Source organism: Coregonus clupeaformis, chromosome 20, assembly GCF_020615455.1.
Source record: "Coregonus clupeaformis isolate EN_2021a chromosome 20, ASM2061545v1, whole genome shotgun sequence".
In the NCBI taxonomy this organism is placed as follows: domain Eukaryota; kingdom Metazoa; phylum Chordata; class Actinopteri; order Salmoniformes; family Salmonidae; genus Coregonus; species Coregonus clupeaformis.
The window spans coordinates 8,994,443-9,017,359 of NC_059211.1; the positions used below are offsets into that span (position 1 = coordinate 8,994,443).

General features: G+C 42.8%; 1 protein-coding gene across 2 annotated transcripts in view; it reads left to right on the top strand.

Annotated features, from left to right (window-relative positions):
* Positions 1 to 22,917, top strand: part of ttll7 (tubulin tyrosine ligase-like family, member 7) — a 163,798-nt gene that overhangs the window by 81,990 nt on the left and 58,891 nt on the right. For both annotated transcript variants that reach the window (XM_045205294.1, XM_045205295.1), the window contains exons 7-9: positions 298 to 520; positions 1,406 to 1,570; positions 13,638 to 13,796. In XM_045205294.1, the coding sequence (XP_045061229.1) occupies positions 298 to 520; positions 1,406 to 1,570; positions 13,638 to 13,796 (547 nt within the window). The remainder of the gene's footprint in view (positions 1 to 297; positions 521 to 1,405; positions 1,571 to 13,637; positions 13,797 to 22,917) is intronic.

Genomic DNA, 22,917 nt, shown 5'->3' on the forward strand with positions numbered 1-22,917 from the left:
TGGACTGTTTGCTTTGACAAAAAATGTAAATCTTACAATCCTCTCCAGATGCTGCACTTGTGCTCATACAGGCTTTCATTTGAGTTATTCGTAGGACTTTGTGTGTCTGTATATTTGTGTAGAGCACTTGTAAACCGGAGCATTAGTGAAAGAGATTTGGCCTTGCCTTTTCTTTGTAGTCATTCATATAGAGCATATTTTCTGTTTCCAAATTCTCAATACACTTGAGCTTTTGAAGCTACTTCAATAAAAGTAGTGAGAGACATAAAGTTATTTATGTTGTTGTTCTTCTGTCAGGATCTCCTTGATACGAAACTGTGAAAAGCTACCGGCTCAAGCTCAAGACCACTTCATAGTGCAGGAGTACCTAGACAAACCGTTCCTAATGGAGGGCTACAAGTTTGACCTCAGGATCTACATCCTTGTAACGTCCTGTGACCCTCTACGCATCTTCCTCTACAACGACGGCCTCGTCAGGATGGGCACAGAGAAATACCACGCGCCCAACGAGGCTAACCTGGTGAGTGTGAAATACACACACGGGGATGCACATGCACACAGGCAAATACACAGACACACACACACACACACACACACACTACACTACACTACACTACACTACACTACACTACACTATAAAGGGCCTATGGTGCCATTTTCCGACTGCCAGCCTGCTATCAGGGAATATAGTGGCCATGGCATTACTGCCATTTAGGCAGGGATGTCTTGTCTTCTTGTTTGAGATATAGCCCAACTACAAATGGCATTGGTCTTAGTAGCAACCTTTTTTTTTGTCATTATACTTTTATCATTGGCTGTATGAACAAAGCATATAAAGAGACAAAATATATAGGACATACTGTATTTGTAACAATATGCAGGGTTAAACAATTAAAAGCAAAAGGGGTGAGTAAGAACTACAGCAGTGTAGCAAACATTTTGTTAACTCTGACCCGGGTCCGTATGTGTCAATCTTAAGAATCAGTTTGGCTTTTTAGGTCACAATGAATATGATTTAGATGTACAGAGGGGATCTTATCCTATATCAGCACTTCTACTCTGAAATGCTTGATACATACGGCCCCTGAACTAGGGATTTCAATGTGCCCCCACACATTGACTCGGTACCGGTACCCCCTGGATATAGCCTCGCTATTGTTATTTTTACTGCTGCGTTTTAACTATTTGTTACTTTTATTTCGTATTATTTTATATTGGATTTTTTGTGATTGTTTTTGGTATTCTTTCTTAAAACTGCATTGTTGGTTAAGGGCTTGTAAGTAAGCATTTCACTGTAAGGTCTACACCTGTTGTATTCGGCGCATGTGACAAATAACATTTGATTTGATTTTGATTTGATTTGAAACGATTCAATCGTTCATTAAACCCCTTCCTCTCTCCACAGAGCCAGCTGTACATGCATCTAACAAACTACTCCGTCAACAAACACAACGAGAACTTCGAGAGGGACGAGACGGCAGACAAAGGCAGCAAGAGGTCCATTGGTTGGTTCACTGAGTTCCTGCGCATGAACGATTACGACGTGGCCAAGTTCTGGGGGGATGTTTCCGTAAGTGTGAGCACACGTGAATGCGTGCACACACACACACAAACACACACACACACACACACACACACACACACACACACACACTGAGCATCCGCGTACCATTCCAGTTTCGGCCAAGGTTTGAAGACTTTTGTTATGACAGGGATTCAACGACCTCCAGGCTTGTTTGGCTTTTGGATGGGCGAAACAAAACAAGTGGAGGCGTCTCTTGGAAGTCTCACTTCCTCGTTCTGCTCGCGGTTTGTCCATCCAAACACCTTTCTCCAGTTTCTTTCATCTTGTCTGAATTGAGGCGTTTGTATGGTTTGCGTTCTCTCTTAAATTTCTCTCCCTCTCTTTTTCTCTCACTCTCTCTGACCTTGGTGCAGCTGTTTCTCAACTCCTCCCATAATCATCTCTCCACTGTATACCCCTCAATGACTGGTATATGGGAACTCCCTCTAGCCCATGCATACACCAATCCAATGCTTTCAAATTTGTAGGTAGTAAAGAACGAGTGCACACTTCAGGAGAAAGGAGAGATTATTGGGACACACCCTTACTCTATCCATCTCTCCTCTCGGTGCCCCGCTGTTGTTGTGTCCAACATTTTCATGTATCACCTCTCATAACCTCTTGCTCTCTCATCTCTCCCCAAAACGCTTACTTTTTTCTGTCAGTCTGTTCTGCTGACACCTCCGCTTCAGATGTTTCATCCCTCCACTTCTCCCTCTTGATCCTCTTTACCTCCCTCTCCTTCCCTCTGTAGTGACATGATGCTGTGCTGTTGATGAGAACATTGTCAACATCAGATATAAATTCCCGCTGTGCCCATAGAAGAGGAAGCAATGTGAATTATATTGTGCTTACTGAATGAAGTAAAGTGAACCATCCATTACCAGCTTTACTGATTGAACCTACCGTATCAACTACATTAGGACAGTCACATATCCACGGAAGTTGTGTCAGAGTACTTCCAGTGACTCCATGGAGGGTTGTGTCTGTCCTAATATGGACACGGTATCGGCTAGTTAGTTACTGTATCCTCGGTGCACAAGCTCAACAAGACACTGGCCGCTTTTCTCTCTTCTAGAGACTTCACTCTGCCATCTACTACCTTCTTGCTCTTCACACTGCAATTCACATACTCATATTCTCTCTGTTCACATACGGTATTCTCTCACTGCCTGCTTCCTTTCAACCATCCTTCGTAGGCTTTTTTTTTTTACGAATCTGACCATCTCGATTCTCTTTCACTCCCTGTCAAGGACAGAGATGTTATTAAAAAGGCAGGATTCAAACTCGAGAAACATGCATGTAATTTACATTTTCGTGTAAATCTCTTGTTGACATCGATGCATAATTTATACGAAAGTTTGAGTTATGCGCTGGATTCTGAAGTTACTATAGGATTTGACCTGAAGATGTTAACAATCGTGCCGGGCTGGTCTAGTGCTAGTGCTGCCGCCCCTGGACCACATATGCCCCTGGAGGCAGCGGTTCGATCCCCCGTTTCTCCACTCACTTTCTGCACTCCCTCTCTCATCTATCTCTTAAAATGTTCAGGTCAAATCCTATAGTAACTTCAGAATATACAGTGCATTCGGAAAGTTTTCAAACCCCTTGACTTTTTCCACAATTTGTTACGTTACAGCAGGGTTCTTCAATCCTGGTCCTGGAGGGCCGAAACACTTCTGTTTTTTATTTCTACCTGGTAGTTAATTGCACTCACCTGGTTTTCCCAGGTCTGAATTAGCCCCTGATTAGAAGGAGAGGATGAAAAACAGAGGTGTTTCGGCCCTCCAGGACCAGGATTGAAGAACCCTGCGTTACAGCCTTATTCTAAAATTGATGAAATAGTTTTTCCCCCTCATTAATCTACACACAATACCACATAATGACAAAGGAAAAACAGGTTTTTAGATTTTTTTAACTGAAATCAAATTTACATATGTATTTAAACCCATTACTCAGTACTTTGTTAAAGCACCTTTGGCAGCGATTACAGCCTTGAGTCTTCTTGGGTATGACGCTACAAGCGTGGCAGACCTGTATTTGGGTCAGTTTCTCCCATTCTCTGCAGATCCTCTTAAGCTCTGTCAGGTTGGATGGGGAGCGTCGCTGCACAGCTATTTTCAGGTCTCTCCAGAGATGTTCGATCAGGTTCAAGTCCGGGCTCTGGCTGGGCCACTCAAGGACATTGTCCCAAAGCCACTCCTGTATTGTCTTGGCTGTGTGCTTAGGGTCGTTGTCCTGTTGGAAGGTGAACCTTCACACCAGTCTGAGGTCCTGAGCACTCTGGAGCAGGTTTTCTCTCTGTACTTTGCTCCATTCATCTTTCCCTCGATCCTGATTAGTTTCCCAGTCCCTGCTGCTGAAAAACATCCCCACAGCATGATGCTGCCACCACCATGCTTCACTGTAGGGATGGTGCCAGGTTTCCTCCAGACGTGACGCTTGGCATTCAGGCCAAAGAGTTCAATCTTGGTTTCATCAGACCAGAGAATCTTGTTTCTCATGGTCTGAGAGTCTTTAGGTGCCTTTTGGCAAACTCCAAGTGGGCTGTCATGTGCATTTTACTGAGGAGTGGCTTCCGTCTGGCCACTCTACCATAAAGGCCTGAATGGTGGAGTGCTGCAGAGATGGTTGTCCTTCTGGAAAATTCTCCTGTCTCCACAGAGGAACTGTGTAGCTCTGTCAGAGTGACCATCAGGTTCTTGGTCACGTCCCTGACCAAGGCCCTTCTCCCCCGATTGCTCAGTTTGGCTGGGCGGCCAGCTCTAGGAAGAGTCTTGGTGGTTCCAAACTTCTTCCATTTAAGAATCATGGAGGCCACTGTGTTCTTGGGGACCTTCAATGCTGCAGAAATGTTTTGATACCCTTCCCCAGATCTGTGCCTTGACACAATGCTGTGGACAATTCCTTCGACCTCATGGCTCGGTTTTGCACTGACATGCACTGTCAACTGTGGGACCTTATTTAGACAGGTGTTTGCCTTTCCAAATCATGTCCAATCAATTGAATTTACCACAGGTAGACTCCAATCAAGTTGTAGAAACATCTGAAGGATTGTCAATGGAAACAGGATGCACCTGAGCTCAATTTTGAGTGTCATAGCAAAGGGTCTGAATACTTATGTAAATAAGGTATTTCTGTTTTTTTTTATTTGTATACATTTGCAAAAAATTCTAAAAACCTATTTTCGCTTTGTTGTTATGGGGTGTTGTGTGTAGATTGATGGAGGGAAAAAAATGATTTAATCAATTTTAGAATAAGGCTGTAACGTAACAAAATGTGGAAAAAGTGAACGGGTCTGAATACTTTCCGAATGGACTGTACCTGTCAACAAAACATTTACAAAATACCACCAAATATACAGTCATGGCCAAAATTGTTGGCACCCCTGAAATTTTTCCAGAAAATGAAGTATTTCTCACAGAAAAGTATTGAAATTACACATGTTTTGCTATGCACATGTTTATTTCCTTTGTGTGTATTGGAATAACACAAAAAAAAACAGGAAAAAAGCAAATTTGACATAATTTCACACAAAACTAAAAAAATGGGCCGGACAAAGTTATTGGCACCCTTTCAAAATTGTGGATAAATAAGTTTGTTCCAAGCATGTGATGCTCCTTTAAACTCACCTGGGGCAAGTAACAGGTGTGGGCAATCTAAAAATCACACCTGAAAGCAGATAAAAAGGAGAGAAGTTGACTCAGTCTTTGCATTGTGTTTCTGTGTGTGCCACACTAAGCATGGAGAACAGAAAGAGGAAAAGAGAACTGTCTGAGGACTTGAGAACCAAAATTGTGGAAAAATATCAACAATCTCAAGGTTACAAGTCCATCTCCAGAGATCTAGATGTTCCTTTGTCCACAGTGCGCAACATGATCAAGAAGTTTGCAACCCATGGCACTGTAGCTAATCTCCCTGGACGTGGACGGAAGAGAAAAATTGATGAAAGGTTGCAACGCAGGATAGTCCGGATGGTGGATAAGCAGCCCCAAACAAGTTCCAAAGAAATTCAAGCTGTCCTGCAGGCTCAGGGTGCATCAGTGTCAGCGCGAACTATACGTCGAAATTTGAATGAAATGAAACGCTATGGCAGGAGACCCAGGAGGACCCCACTGCTGACACAGAGACATAAAAAAGCAAGACTACAGTTTGCCAAAATGTACATGAGTAAGCCAAATTCCTTCTGGGAGAACGTCTTATGGACAGATGAGACCAAGATAGAGCTTTTGGTAAAGCACATCGTTCTACTGTTTACCGAAAATGTAATGAAGCCTTCAAAGAAAAGAACACAGTACCTACAGTCAAATATGGTGGAGGTTCAAAGATGTTTTGGGGTTGTTTTGCTGCCTCTGGCACTGGGTGCCTTGACTGTGTGCAAGGCATCATGAAATCTGAGGATTACCAAAGGATTTTGGGTCGCAATGTAGGGCCCAGTGTCAGAAAGCTGGGTTTGCGTCCGAGATCATGGGTCTTCCAGCAGGACAATGACCCCAAACATACTTCAAAAAGCACCCAGAAATGGATGGCAACAAAGCGCTGGAGAGTTCTGAAGTGGCCAGCAATGAGTCCAGATCTTAATCCCATTGAACACCTGTGGAGAGATCTTAAAATTGCTGTTGGGAAAAGGCACCCATCCAATATGAGAGACCTGGAGCAGTTTGCAAAAGAAGAGTGGTCCAAAATTCCGGGTGAGAGGTGTAAGAAGCTTATTGATGGTTATAGGAAGCGACTGATTTCAGTTATTTTTTCCAAAGGGTGTGCAACTAAATATTAAGTTAAGGGTGCCAATCATTTTGTCCGGCCCATTTTTTGAGTTTTGTGTGAAATTATGTCAAATTGGCTTTTTTCCTGTTTTTTTTTGTGTTATTCCAATACACACAAAGGAAATAAACATGTGCATAGCAAAACATGTGTAATTTCAATACTTTTCTGTGAGAAATACTTCATTTTCTGGAAAAATTTCAGGGGTGCCAACAATTTTGGCCATGACTGTATGTGACTGACCAGCCTCAATTCGGTCTTATGTAGCAAATAGAAATGGTGTTTTTTACATTGGATAAAAGACAGAGCTACGGTACAAAATGGTATATCATACACTGCAGTTGAGGAACAATGGAAAAGTTATTCTGCTTTCAAAGTTGATAAACTTGTAACCCCACTTTTGAGAAAATGGTCCTTGCATGTTTTGGTACACCTATTGGAGAGCTCTTCTTTGTCTACACCTATTCAGCATAGTTCACACCCTCTTAAGCCTTAGCCCCACCCATCTCTTTAAAGATTCACATGTGAGGCCATGTGCTAAACAGAGTGAGTAAAGTAGTGTAGTAAACAACCAAAGTTTGTTAGACTAAAAGTGGTTTAAGTAGTAACTTACAATAAGGAAAAACTCCAGGTAAAAATACACTTTATCTAGTCCTTGGCCTATATCCTAATCTGACTTTGAAAGTGTCCATATTGCATAAATATTTTATAATTATTAGATATTGCTTTCCAAGACACTTGTCTAAATTTATGGGTCATGTGAAAGAAATGCTATAACCAGCCACATCTAGCTAAGTGGATAGGTCACTATTGTCTAGACATGTACACATGTTCATGAAATACAATAGATGGCCGTAATCACCCCGCAAGTCTTTTGTTTAGACATGTAGCTAGCTAGCTAAACAATGAACCATAATCCCAATCCATAGCTACAGTACAAACGGATTGTCATAGCTTGCCACCATGCATGAAATGCTGGAGTATGAATCTGCAGGTAGCTAAAGCTAACCAACTAGGTTCAATGTTAGCTAGATAGCTAACATTAGGCAGTTATTTTTTTTAACCTTTATTTAACCAGGTAGGCCAGTTGAGAACAAGTTCTCATTTACAACTGCGACCTGGCCAAGATAGAGCAAAGCAGTGCGATAAAAACAACAACAACACAGAGTTACACATGGGATAAACACAACGTACAGTCAATAACACAATAGAAAATCTATATACAGTGTGTGCAAATGTAGTAAGTTATGGAGGTAAGGCAATAAGTAGGCCATAGTGCAAAATAATTACAATTTAGTATTAACACTGGAGTGATAGATGTGCAGAAGATGATGTGCAAATAGAGATACTGGGGTGCAAATGAGCAAAATAAACAACAATATGGGGATGAGGTAGTTGGGTGGGCTAATTACAGAAGGGCTGTGTACAGGTGCAGTGATCGGTAAGCTGCTCTGACAACTGATGCTTAAAATTAGTGAGGGAGAAAAGATTCTCCAGCTTCAGAGATTTTTGCAGTTCGTTCCAGTCATTAGCAGCAGAGAACTGAAAGGAATGGCGGCCAAAGGAGGTGTTGGCTTTGGGGATGACCAGTGAGATATACCTGCTGGAGCGCATACTACGGGTGTCTGTTGCTATGGTGACCAATGAGCTAAGATAAGGCAGGGATTTGCCTAGAAGAGATGTATAGATGACCTGGAGCCAGTGGGATTGGCGACGAATATGTAGTGAGGGCCAGCCAACGAGAGCGTACAGGTCACAATGTGGGTAGTATATGGGGCTTTGGTGACAAAACGGATGGCACTGTGACACTGAGACTACATCCAATTTGCTGAGTAGAGTGTTGGAGGCTATTTTGTAAATGACATCGCTGAAGTCAAGGATCGGTAGGATAGTCAGTTTTACAAGGGCATGTTTGGCAGCATGAGTGAAGGAGGCTTTGTTGCGAAATAGGAAGCTGATTCTAGATTTAACTTTGGATTGGAGATGCTTAATGTGAGTCTGGAAGGAGAGCTTATGGTCTAACCAGACACCTAGGTATTTGTAGTTGTCCACATATTCTAAGTCAGACCCGCCGAGAGTAGTGATTCTAGTCGGGCGGGCGGGTGCAAACAGCGTTCGATTGAAAAGCATGCATTTAGTTTTACTAGCGTTTAATAGCAGTTGGAGGCTACGGAAGGAGTGTTGTATGGCATTGAAGCTCGTTTGGAGGTTTGTTAACACAGTGTCCAATGAAGGGCCAGATGTATACAAAATGGTGTCGTCTGCGTAGAGGTGGATCTGAGAGTCACCAGCAGCAAGAGCGACATCATTGATATACACAGATAATAGAGTCGGCCCGAGAATTGAACCCTGTGGCACCACCATAGAGACCGCCAGAGGTCCAGACAACAGGCCCTCTGATATGACACTGTCAGCGTCTGGGTGAAGTGGTGAAACGGAATCAGGCGCAGGACACAGAACTGAGAAAAGTATGGCTTTACTAAACACAAAGTAAACCATATCAAACCCTCCATGCAGGGAAGAGCAAAACAGCAGCTCAACAGACGACGTAACAACGAACAATCACGCACAAACCCAGGAGGGAAAACAGAGGTAATATAGGGAAACCAATAAGCCTAATGAGTAACAGGTGTGAATAATAAAGAAAGGACTAGTGTGACACAGAAACATCGATCGGTGGCAGCTAGTACTTCGGTGACGACGAACGCCGAAGCCTGCCCGAGCAAGGAGGGGCAGCCTCGGCTGTATCCGTGACAGACACATTGAACTCTATCTGAGAAGTAGTTGGTGAACCAGCCGAGGCAGTCATTTGAGAAACCAAGGCTATTTAGTCTGCCAATAAGAATGTGGTGATTGACAGAGTCGAAAGCCTTGGGCAGGTCGATGAAGACGGCTGCACAGTACTGTCTTTTAGCGATCGCGGTTATAATATCGCTTAGGACCTTGAGCATGGCTGAGGTGCACCCATGACCAGCTCGGAAACCAGATTGCATAGTGGAGAAGGTACGGTGGAATTTGAAATGGTCGGTGATCTGTTTGTTAACTTGGCTTTCAAATACTTTCTAAAGGCAGGGCAGGATGTATATAGGTCTGTAATAGTTTGGATCTAGAGTGTCATCCCCTTTGAAGAGGGGGATGACCGCGGCTGCTTTCCAATCTCTGGGGATCACAGATGATACGAAAGAGAGGTTGAACAGGCTAGTAACAGGGGTTGCTACAATTTCGGTGGCTCATTTTAGAAAGAAAGGGTCCAGATTGTCTAGCCCAGCTGATTTGTAGGGGTCCAGATTTTGCAGCTCTTTCAGAACATTAGCTATCTGAATTTGGGTGCAGGAGAAGCGGGGGGGGGGCATGGGCAAGTTGCAGCGGAGGGTGCAGAGCTTGTGGCCGGGGTAGGGGTAGCCAGGTGGAAAGCATGGCCAGCCGTAGCAAAATGCTTATTGAAATTCTCGATTATCGTAAATTTATCGGTGGCCTCAGTGCAGTGGGCAGCTGGGAGGAGGTGCTCTTATTCTCCATGGACTAAAGTCCAGTGTCCCAAAACTTTTTGGAGTTAGTGCTACAGGATGCAAACTTCTGTTTGAAAAAGCTAGTCTTTGCTTTCCTAACTGATTGTGTATATTTGTTCCTGACTTCCCTGAAAAGTTGCATATCGCGGTGGCTGTTCGATGCTAATGCAGTACGCCACAGGATGTTTTTGTGCTGGTCAAGGGCAGTCAAGTCTGGGGTGAACCAGAGGCTATATCTGTTCTTAGTTTTGAAGTTTTTGAATGGGGCATGCTTATTTAAGATGGAGAGGAAAGCACTTTTAAAGAACAACCAGGCATCCTCTACTGACGGAATGAGGTCAATATCCATCCAGGATACCCAGGCCAGGTCGATTAGAAAGGCCTGCTCGCTGAAGTGTTTTAGGGAGCGTTTGACAGTGATGAGGGGTGTTCGTTTGACCGCGGACCCATTACGGACGCAGGCAATGAGGCAGTGATCACTGAGATCCTGATTGAAGACAGCTGAGGTGTATTTAGAGGGTAAATTAGTCAGGATGATATCTATGAGGGAGCCCATGTTTACGGATTTAGGGTTGGTGGCCTTCCTAAACCAGGATTCAGACACTGCTAGAACATCAGGGTTGGCGGAGTGTGCCAACGCAGTGAATAACTCAAACTTAGGGAGGAGGCTTCTGATGTTAACATGCAAGAAACCAAGGCTTCTACGGTTACAGAAGTCAACAAATGAGAGCGCCTGGGGAGTAGGAGTGATACTGGGGGCTACAGCGCCTGGGTTAACCTCTACATCACCAGAGGAACAGAGGAGGAGAAGAATAAGGATACGGCTAAAGGCTTTAAGAACTGGTCTTCTAGTGCGTTGGGTACAGGGAATAAAATGGGCAGATTTCCGGGCATTATGTACAGACAAGGATATGGAAGGATATGAGTACAGTGGCGGTAAACCTAAGCGTTGGGTAACGATGAAAGAGATAGCATCACTGGAGGCACCGATTGAGCCGGTTTCCATGTGTGTGGGGGGTGGGACAAAAGAGCTATCTGAGGCAGGTTGAGCGGGACTGGGGGCTCTACAGTGAAATTGTATAATAAGAACTAACCGAAACAGCAATAGGCAAGGCATATTGACATGGGAGAGAGGCATAAAACAATCACAGGTGTAACTAGCAATGCAAATGGCTTTCTGAGATATAAATAATATTACTACACAGATCATACACGTAACGTTAGCTAGTAAGCCAGCAAGCTAACGTTCGCTAGCTAACTAACAGTACGCTTTATCTTGCAATGAAAACGACTTTCTGACAAAAGTATCTGAAAATGTAGCTAAACTCTTACCCGTGTACATGGATGCATGCTTTACGGCAGCGTGTCTTTTCCGTTTGGTTTGTAGCTAGCTACAGCTTGTTTGCCCCGTTGTTGTGTCAAGTCACTCCGGTTCACACTGACCATGTGTAGAAAGTAGTCCATCACAACTTTTTCCCACTGATCTTTGTCGATAGCGCCTGCTAAATTCTGGGCAGCAATGTTGAGAGCAGTAGCAACGTTTTCAAAAAAGCTGCGGTAGCAAGGATTATCTACACATACTGAGCAGCTCATGTTATAGACAGAAGCATGGCAGACCAATCAGAACTCATCTCTCGGCATGTCCAGCCCACCCATTATCTCAGCCAATCACGGGTAGCAGGAAGGTTCCTGTCTTTTTCCGTGGCTAAACGAACTATGCTCGTAATTTAACAATTGTATTCGTATTTACAAATGGTACACAAGTTTGTTATTAAGGCACATAAAAGTTCACATGTTCCAGTAGGCATTTCTGACAAAAATGTTTTTTGATCCAAATCAAAATAAACGTTCAGATGCCTCTCCTGTGAAGTTGTGACGTGCAACATACGCATAGCTTCTTGAAACGCATACACTACCGTTCAAAAGTTTTGGGTCACTTAGAAATGTCCTTGTTTTTGAAAGAAAAGCAAATTGATCAGAAATACTGTGTAGACATTGTTAATGTTGTTAACGGCAGATTATTAATGGAATATCGACATAGGCGTACAGAGGCCCATTATCAGCAACCATCAGTCCTGTGTTACATTTACATTTACGTCATTTAGCAGACGCTCTTATCCAGAGCGACTTACAAATAGGTGCATTCACCTTATAGCCAGTGGGATAACCACTTTACAATGGGTTTTTTTTTCTTTTTTTTTCTGGCCAATAAAAATAAAAGATTAAGATGGGCAAAAGAAGAAAAGAAGAATATTTGTGAGACGCAAACCAAATGAAAAGATGCTGCAGGAGTGCTTGATGCCATCTGTCAAGCATGGTGGAGGCAATGTGATTGTCTGGGGGTGCTTTGGTGGTGGTAAAGTGGGAGATTTGTACAGGGTAAAAGGGATCTTGAAGAAGGAAGGCTATCACTCCATTTTGCAACGCCAAGCCATACCCTGGGGATGACGCTTGATTGGAGCCAATTTCCTCCTACAACAGGACAATGACCCAAAGCACAGCTCCAAACTATGCAATAACGATTTAGGGAAGAAGCAGTCAGCTGGTATTCTGTCTATAATGGAGTGGCCAGCACAGTCACCGGATCTCAACCCTATTGAGCTGTTGTGGGAGCAGCTTGACCGTTTGGTACGTAAGAAGTGCCCATCAAGCCAATCCAACTTGTGGGAGGTGCTTCAGGAAGCATAGCGCTTAATTGGTTTTGCGACTGCATTCCAAGTGTGTGCAAAGGGTGGCTATTTGAAGAATCTCAAATATAAAATATATTTTGATTTGTTTAACACTTTTTTTGGTTACTACATGATTCCATATGTGTTATTTCATAGTTTTGATGTCTTCACTATTATTCTACAATGTAGAAAATAGACAAAATAAAGAACAACCCTTGAATGAGTAGGTGTGTCCAAACTTTTAACTTGTAGTGTATATAAAAAAAGAGGTTAACAAACAAGGTAACGGTATTGTAGGATTGTTTATTGATACGATTTTCTCCTCTCTGTCCAAAGTGGGCCAAAGCTACCTGGTTTGAACACACACACACAAACACAAATATCTGAAACACACAAACACATACCAGTCTCCAGCCTGGCGAATAACCCAAGCCAATGTTACACTGGGCATCTCTTTACAGGGTACCTGCCTGCATCTCCCTCGTATACCCCCACTGCCTGCATGAGATACATATAGACCTGTCCTTCCTGCAGTACACACACCGCAGGCCGTCCCTGAAACACAGTCCGTCTCCTGGGAAGCCAACGCCTGCCTCAGCCCTGATAAGAGAACACAGGGCCTGGTCTGTGCTAGGCCTGTTTTCCATGTCACACACACACAAAACACACACACACACACACACACACTCTAACTAATGTTACTCCTCGCGTTGCTCTGTTCACTGCCTGCAGTCTTGTGTGAACTTGTGCATGCGTGTGTGTGAGCTTGTGTGAATCTTCTTTATGTGTATCGTGTGTGAGGTTGTGTGTGTGTGTGTTTGAGAGAGCAGGCAGTTATATCAACAATGCATTTTTCCTTTTGTTTACACATTAGATAATGTACATAATAATTATGTCTCAGACCTAGACAGTGAATTAATGTATGTTTTTTTTAAATAGTAATTTATAACAGAATTAAAATGTTTACATCTGAGGTCTCTCTAGTGCAGACTTCAGATTCTGGCATATACTACTGAGAACGCAGGCCTAATATGTTGAATAATTCTAGAATTATTAGAGGTAGAGGAAAGAGAAGAGGGAGAGGAGGTGTGTGTGTGGTGATAGGATCTGACTCTCTGTGTGTGTTGACAGGAGCTGGTGGTGAAGACTCTGATAGTGGCTGAGCCCCACGTCCTCCATGCCTACCGCATGTGTCGCCCCGGACAGCCACCAGGGAGCGACAGCGTCTGCTTCGAGGTGCTGGGCTTTGACATCATCCTGGACCGCAAGCTCAAACCCTGGCTTCTGGAGGTACGGCATGCACTGAAACACGCATAAATGCACATACATTTGCATGTGCGCACACACATGTTCAGATTTTTGTTGTTGTTATGAAAAACATGCTTGGGGTCTTTGCCATTTTGATTCAGTTTGAACTCAGGAAGTGAACAGAAATTCAATTTCAGGAATGGAAAATGACCATTTATTTTCAATGAGGATATTTCAATTCCTGAATAAATCTGTAGTAATAATTTACAATAATTGCTCCTTTATTCTTGCTTCATTCTTTAAAGTTTGTTGAGTCCCTTTTACAAAGCTCTTTAAAAAATTGGAGTTTAGTCAGATTGTTTACATTGAAATGGAGTTGACACCAACCCTCGTTGAAAATGAGCAAGCTGCTTTATAAATCTGAGTGTTTCCAGGTAGAATATTCCAGGGAGGTTATTGCACCGTCATTGTAGAATTCCCTGAAAATGTTTAACTTTGATATCTGGACCAAGTTCCAATAAGCTTTATTTTTTCCTAATTCAAAATGAACAGCCGTGTGTTATTAAGTAACTATCATGGCTACTGCAGTTGTACATTTTAATTTAGTCAAATGTAGTGGGAGAAGTTAAGTGTTCTTTTGATTTTTTCATACTTGCTACAAATGCAGGCTTGTGGAAATACAATTGACATAGATAGGAGTAATGGTGTATCTTTCTGGTTGTGTCCGTCTCTCGGTCTGAGAGAGGAGGGGCACCCCTGTCTGCTGTGTTTCAAATTTCCAATGGTTTGACGACGTGACAGTGGTGATAAACTGAAATAATGTGGCATCAGTGGGACAGCGAGAGTGACTACCTCACAGTGACTGCTATCATAAACACAGGCTGACTTTGCTTACACTCCACTCCGGTTTGTGAGTGGTGCGCAAACACATACACACACTGAAGCAAACAAATGCACACAATCAAACACACACATACACACACTCACACACACACACACACTTGTTTTTCTATCCTCGTGGGGACCCCCCCCCCAAAAAAAATTAATAATAATTCAAAATCCTATTTTCTACAACCCCTTACCCTAACCCCTAACCCTAACGCCTAAACCTAACCCCTAACCCTAATTCTAACCCTAACCCTAATTCTAACCTTAACCCTAAACCTAACCCTTAAGCTTAAAATAGCCTTTGTTCTCGTGGGGATGTGGGAAATGTCCCCACGAGGGAAAATTTTCCTTATTTTACTATCCTTGTGGGGACTTTTGGGAATTTCAGGTCCCCACCAGAATAGAAGAACAAGTTCGGTATTGTGGTGAAATGGAAGAGGAAAGAATATGTAACTATTGGGACCTCGAAGAAATAGAGAATGAAACTCATTTTTATCCTCTATTGCCCTTTTTACCACGATATACACTGCTTTTATTCCAGAAAGCCCACCTGATATACCCTGGCGTTATGTGGCTGAGCAATGAGGAGAAACTGAAATGTTTTTTTGTCCATTGTGTATTTCTGTTCGCAGAATATTTAGATCAAGCCTGGAATAAATGAAAAAGGGCTACCAATAATTAAATTATAAACATATTTAGCTTCTATGTGGCAAATGGCACGTGTGTATATAGATTGTGTGCAGGCATGTCTCCCACATGAACCTTATCTTTGTGCCAGACTGGGTTCAAATGCCTTCTGTTTAATTTTTCTGTATTTATTTATCTGTATATGTAACGTATGCATGTATATTTTTTACTGCTCTGTTTGGATAACCTTATTTACTGTTATGTATAGATTTAATTTTTTACTCTTTATGCGATGCGCGCTGTAGATAGCACCGGAAGAAGAATTATCACTGAATTATCACAGTGAATTATTGTAATGTTTGTTTATGTGTCAATGAATCTCATAAGGGATGGGTTGCCAACTGCCGATTTGACACGAAAATAACATTTCATTTCATTCACACACACACGACAGACAGACAGACAGACACACGATAGACAGACATATAGGTCAGGACTGCAGTTTGACCCAGTTCCTGTTTGGAGCTTAAAACTCCAGTCCAGGATTTCTATCTTCCCAATACTGATGTCAGCCAGTTAAAGCATGACCTAAATCAGTGGTCACCAACCTTTTCTGAGCCGAGATCACTTTCTGAGTCAAAATGCAGGCCGAGATCTAGCGCTCAGATATTTTTTTAAACATTACTTAAAAAATTTAAGCCTATGCAACATTAACCTATTCAAAACAGTTCTGTAGCAATGAGGTTTGTGCAGTAGGCTATAGGCTCAATACATTATCACTATTCTTGAGTTGCCCTGCCAATGTTCTTCTCAGACCATTTAAAAATAATATTTCAAAACTTGAGGTATATGATCACACTGGTAATAGATCATTTGTTGTATTACTCATGAGGCATGAATTGAAATAATTATTAAAAATAATATTTTACTGGACTGATGATGCCTGCATCTGATGGTCAGTCTCGGGAGAGGGAGAGCGAGACCAGCGGAGAGGCTGCCTCTCACTGTCCCTCAGCTCTCCCTCCCTCTGCTGACTGCTGACTGACCAAAAAGGGGGCACCGTCTTCCAGCTAATGACGAAACTCGCGTTACACTTTATTATTTCTGACTCATGCACCAATTCATGTTGTTACTCGTATGACCAGAGAACGTGAAATATTCCTTGATACTAAAAAGACACAAGCAAGTCTATCAATACACTTTGTAGCACGAGTGGATAGGAAGAGGGCGTTTTATGGCGTATAAAGTGTTGACAGTGCTGAATAAAATCTTAAACATGAATTCACTCATAAAAACAGCAGTCCCTCTAGTCATGGTTTTTAAAGTTTTGAAATCTCACACCGTAGAGTTGACTATCAACTTCGCTTTGGGCTCGTGGTAGCTGCAGACCATTGACTGTATATACTGCAGACATGGTGATCTGAGCTATCTGATTGGCCAGCGGTAGGCCTATAGGTGCACTTGATTTGGTCTCCGGGCTTGCTGGGTAGGCAGAGTTTGTACCTTCAGACACATGAAATGGTAAAAAATGGGAACACTTCAACTACCCGGTGCACAGGGCAGCTGGATCAAGTGCACCTACCGCAAACAGCGTGGCACGAATAAAAAAATAGGAATGCAAGCCTCGTTGGGCTTTTTACAGAAATGTTTGGTCGACCGGTTGGTGACCACTGGCCTAAATCCTTTAACCCAAAGTGCTGCATGCCATTTTCTTTCTCTTCTCACAAATTGACTCTAGGATATGAAATGCCTCGGTGATAATTGTTTGTTTTCACTATTGCGTGAACCCAAAATAATATTATCTGTTTTTTGAAAGCGCCGCTCTGTAGTTCCTGAGAGATTTGGCCGACTCATGGTGGAACACAAATGTTATGTAACTACCTGACACTCCCGAGTTTGTGTGTGTGTAGTTGAATGACAAAAGGACACGGAGAGTGAGGCACTCTCAGTGACTGCTGATGCCTTTGCCGTGTAAGTTTGGAGTTTGGAGCGATGTGTATGTGTGTGTGCGTGCATACTTTTGTGTTCATGCATGCGTGTGTGTGTGGGAAGGCAAACAGCCATGGATGCAGTTGTTACACTTCAGCAGTAATGATTCCCCCAGTGCAACTAGCAGCCCGCCATAACTCTCATCAATTAACATCCTTGCCAGTTTCACGGCCCCCCCCCCAAAAAAACGCTTCTCTTTCACGCTACATTTACAGCAACAATAATTTATTTCCAAAATTCAAGTGATTACTCAGGATACACTCGTGAGTGCAGAAACCCTCCCCAGCCCTCAGCGTGTATCCTACGAAGCCTGAAAATAACTTTAGTCGTTTTCTTTGCAGCTGCTTGGCTCATGGTAGTGGTTGTATGTATTAAGTAGTGAAGTAAATATTAGGTTACTCACCTGGAATTTTAACCATTTGCAAACCCTGTCCCCGTATCCCATCCCCTCTGATACAAATCTTAATTAAACTAAAAGCATTACAACATTTTAGGGCAAATGTAATATTATCCCAAGTCGATTAGTATTCTAGTTCTTTTTAGATTCCCACACAGTCAAAATTATGCTGTGTTTGTGTTTGTTTACACTTGTGTATGTGTTAATCATAATCTAGGCAAAATTGTTTAACTGTGGAGACTTCACATCTCAGGTTACCTCATCGGTGTCAGGCCAGATTACATGGAGTCTCTATATGCTACCGGAAGTTTTGAATCCAATGGGTTGCTTTAGCATTAGCTAGCCTAGCATGCTGACGAAAAAGGCAGTTTCATTAAAAACTAGCAGTATTTCAATCTTTTCGATTTGTCAGTTGGGATAATGGGATACTTAGGAGGACACTGCCATCTCCCATCACTGGATTGAGGTACGTTTTCTGAGCCGTATCTTGCGCCGGCTCCACACTGTTCTGATCATGGCATAGCACCGTTCCAACTAGAGAGAAGTAATGAACGTCTAGTCGGATTCTTATGGCTACCTGAAAGGTAGATGTTATCATATTAAAGAAAATGTCAAATACGATTAGCTTTGCTGTGTGTGTGTGTGTGTGTGTGTGTGTGTGTGTGTGTGTGAATGCGTGTGTGTTTCTTTGTGGGGGTAGGTTTTAAGAAAAGAACATGATTGCGTTTCACATCCTGCAATTACGCCTGAAAAGTCGCCACACAGCTTTGACAAGGCATTCAGCATTGTGTGCCGTTGCAAACACCCTTGATTAGGGACACTTGCTCGTAGCTGAACAGACCCTCGGCAATCTCGAGCTCCTGCGATTTCCCAATGAACGGACACAAAGGAAAATCAACGGAGCTTGAAAAATATTGAAAATAAGTGCTGATATTCAGAAAAAGGGACTGTACATTTGTACAAACACACACCTGCTCGATAATAACCAAAGCATTACTTCAGCAGTGTGGCTGTTAGGTTGAAGATGGAGGAGAAAATGGAGAAGGCGGGAGTGAGAGATTCGAGCGAACCAAAGCAACATCAGACGCAGGGCTCATTGTACTGAGCAGTGAGAGAAAGACAGGCTTTGTGCGATCCTTATCTTAATTCCTTGGGTTTTCAACACCGGTTCTACCTCCTATTGACAGTCAAAACATCAGCATTACACGGGGAGAGACACACAAATGGTGTAACCCAAGAAACCTCACATTCATTGACCCGCCTGCGTTGATGCATACATACAAAGTCATACATGCGCACAAACACACACATACATGCACACACATGCACGCACGCACACACACACAGCATCTGCATCTCGTTGGCAGCTTTTCATTCATCGCCATTCGACGCTCACCGACTGGTTAGACTGTTGGCTTTCTAATCATTTTAAGGGTTCCGTTTGCACACATGCAAGAAAAGGAGAAAAAAGTAGAAGAACATAATTAACGCTGGTGACGTATACTGGGGGCTTGTGAGGAAATAAAACTCCCACTGAAAAAAAAAATCTAACAGATACAAGCAAAGGGTTGTATCTTGGGGTAGTGTCGAAAAGAAAGGGGCAGAGAGAGCGAGAGAGAGAGTCATGCGGGATGCTTTCGCTCATTAACTAAATATTGCGGTGCAACGCTGATATCATTCACCCCAGGGCCCTCACTCTCCCATAGGAACCTTGTTTCTCAAGTCTTTCCAGGACCCCATTCACACTGGAGATGTTAAGCCAGCATGATGAATAATGTCAAAAGCGGGTGACGGGAGAGAATATTCAGGGCGCACAGCGAGAGGGAGAAAAGGGAGAATATACATGCAAACTGTCCCGTTAAATGATTCGGCATGTCTATCCCACAGACGGAGCGCCTGGGTGTGAGCATATTTATTGTTTAGGAATTATTGGTGGGTTTTCTCTGGCCGGGAACACTGGCCTGTGGACCACTCGTCGAGTTCGGCCCTCATTAAATCCTGTTTTACTCTTTTTTTTGTGTGTATGTGATCAAAAGAAATACAGCTGGTTTTCCAAATAAAAGGAACAACTGTTTGCATCTAGCAGGAATAATTCCTGGGCTGGGCCCCAAGTGGCAATCTATTCCCTATAGTGCAATACTTTTGACCAGAGCGTTATGGGCCCTGGTAAAAAGTAGTGTACTATATCAGGAATAGGGTGCCATTTGGGACACAGTGCTGGAAGGTCGCTGCGAGGCTGACCCGAGTCTCGTGCCGCGGCACCGGTCTCCAGCTTCTCAAAGACATCAGGGAGCTTCTTAGGGCAGCCTCTGCATGTTTTGTGCATGCAGAACTCCTGTGTTTGTGTCAGTGTGTGTGTTTCTGTAGGGGTTACTCTTTCTCTCCAGGGCAGCCACTGCGACCTGCTCTGATCTCTCCCAGCATCAAACCCATCCTTTCATACTTCAGGAGGGGCTGGGAGGGACTTGACACTTGTAAAACACGCAGCAGACCCATAACAAAATGGGAGGTGGATAAAAAGAAGAAAAAAAGGGCAAACACACACAAAAGTGTTTTGCCGCCCTTGTTGGCGTGGCTGTCTGAAAGAGGTGGTGTGGGAGTATTTGAAAACACACTCTTGCGCCACATGTACACGCACAGTGACGAGTGATGTCACTGCTCTCCAATGTGAAGCGCACTCATTACAGGGTTTGTTTGTTGAAGGCTGCAGCGTAATTGCCCACTTCCCCCCTCCTCCTCACAGCCATACCACCATTTCACCACCTCAGGGGTGTGTCGCAAGGAGTGATTGGCAGCTAATGGGGCAGGCGTGCTTTGAGTCAAGCGTGCTGCTGGTGTTTGGGACGGGCGACAGCTCAGGCCACACCCCCCTCGGTGGTCAGACGAAGCTCACTCTAACCCCCTCTCCAATTGTTTCAAGATGAGTTTGGTTCGCTTGTCCCTTCTTGAGAGCCAATACAAGCCAGACATCCTTTCTACTGCTGGGGGGATGAATGGAAATGATCTGCACTGGCAAGTGTAAACAAATACTGCAGCTCTTTTCAAGGTGCGCACAAATACACACATATGCACGCACACACACAAACACACACTCGTGCTCTCTCTCTCTCTGTCTCTCTCTCACGCACGCACTTTGATCTTCTGCTGTTATCCTCTATGCAGCGCGACGACTACTTCCCCTCCTTGCCGCTGTGTCCAGTCCAAAGACGTCTACATCACAGGGCAGACACATCCAATAGTGTCCCTAAAATACAATACCCTAAAATACCTCAATGTCTATTTTCATTTCAGAAAATATTAAGTAGGTCATAGTTGCATAAGCTTTCATAAAATTATATTTAATCTGTGGAGATACCATGGTTATTTTATGCCCTATATATTATAATATATCACATTTGTATTTATGGAGCTACAAATACATATTCATAAATGTAGGAATGTGAATTGTAGTATTTAGGGGATAAAGGAAACAGTGCCTTGGATACTATTTTTATTAAAATACCTCTGTTTTATAATTTCAACAAAGCTTTGAAATACATTTTGTTCCTTAAATATTAAAGGTGAATTCGGGGTGATTAAGAATGAGTTATCATGCTCCTTTTCCTCTTCTCAAGACATTTCCACCATCTTGATTTCATTTCCAAGAATTCAAAAACATACATATAGTTGGACATTTTTCATTATATTTTAGTTTCTTTGTCCCCCAATATATGTTATTAATATAAGTTATTGCACTGATTTAAATCCATAATTTTTTATTCCTGTAATATTTTAAATGTTTATGAATACCTTCATGCCCCTGCCTATTTAATCACCTATGGAACTCTAGATGGCAGTATTCAGCTTCCAGCTGTACGGCTTCATAAGGGGTTTATTAAAGCAGCAATCAGCAGTTTAAACAATAACAAAGCTAACGCCCCACCTCTGTTTTGGAAAAAACCTGAGGGATAGGGCTGGAGAAATGTAACCACTTTCAAATTCATTGACAGCTATGGATGCAAGGACTGACCATCCATGATATACAAATGATAGTTTTAACTATGTTTTGAGGCTATATAGTGTTTATTTACATTTACTTTGTTTACAAACATTGGAGGGAAACAAGCTTATGTTTTGGGTTCTGATGGGGTACGACAGTTGAAATAAGCTCATGAGCCATGTGTTATATTCTTCAAGAATCAATGGGTACTTTTCTTTAAGTCCAAAAATGGATGAACCAACTGCATATTGTCCCTTTAAATAAGAATTACAATGATCCATGGGATCTGTCTGTCTCCATCCATAACCATGGCAAAACTAAGTTAGGTTAATTATTATATGACATTTTTTTACATTACAATTTCACAGAATAAGCACCATATTAGGAATGTACAGGTCTGGTATATGGGCCAGTTGAAAACAAGCACCAGCATTTAGTCATTTATCATCAGGCTGGGATAGCAGCAATCGTGTGTGTGTGTGTGTGTGTGGTGTTAGCCTTGGACAAGCATGTGTACAAGCCATTCAAAGCGGGTCAAGGCAGGTGACTTTTTGTGAAGTGTTGGTCTGGTAAGTCCCAGGACCTTTAACATGCTCTGGACTGCTCCCACTCCCAGCTCAAGTTTCTCTGTCGGAATTAACCATTATAAACGCGACAAAGGAATAAAACAGTAATTGAGAAGGCGGCGAAACCGGAGCCCCATTTAACCGGCTGACCAGCTGGATCACCGCTCTCCCTTTTTGCCTTCGTGTTGCAATAACAGTCCATTCTGGTGGCTGTTGAACTGCGCCGATACCCCTGAGTGTTTGAGGCCATATCGGAGTTTGAGAAAGCCAGGCTTTGTTTACACTAATGTAGGCATAATAAGGCAGGCTAGTCTTACTGAGAGAGATTAATCACGACCGTGCATTTGAGTGTCTGCAGAGTATTTAAACACAAACAGAATGGGAGTCGAGAACGAGCACTGATTCATTGATCCATTAATACGTATATTATTATAGGGCTCTCTCTGCTCTATCCAATGCCCTTAAGGCTCTACTCAGCTTACTGTGTCAGACAGCTATGTGGGGGGAATTTGTACTTTTTCTCTTATGACTGAACCGTCCAAAATCCACCCATCGTATGTGCTTTAAGGTTAATAATCAGGATCATTAAAGTGTGAATACATCAAAGTCGATTTAAACCAAATGGTTGATTCACGTGGGGCTAATCGCACGCAGAACGCCCGTCCACGGAGCTACATTTTACATGTGCCTATAGAAACATTGGCAGGTTACTTATGC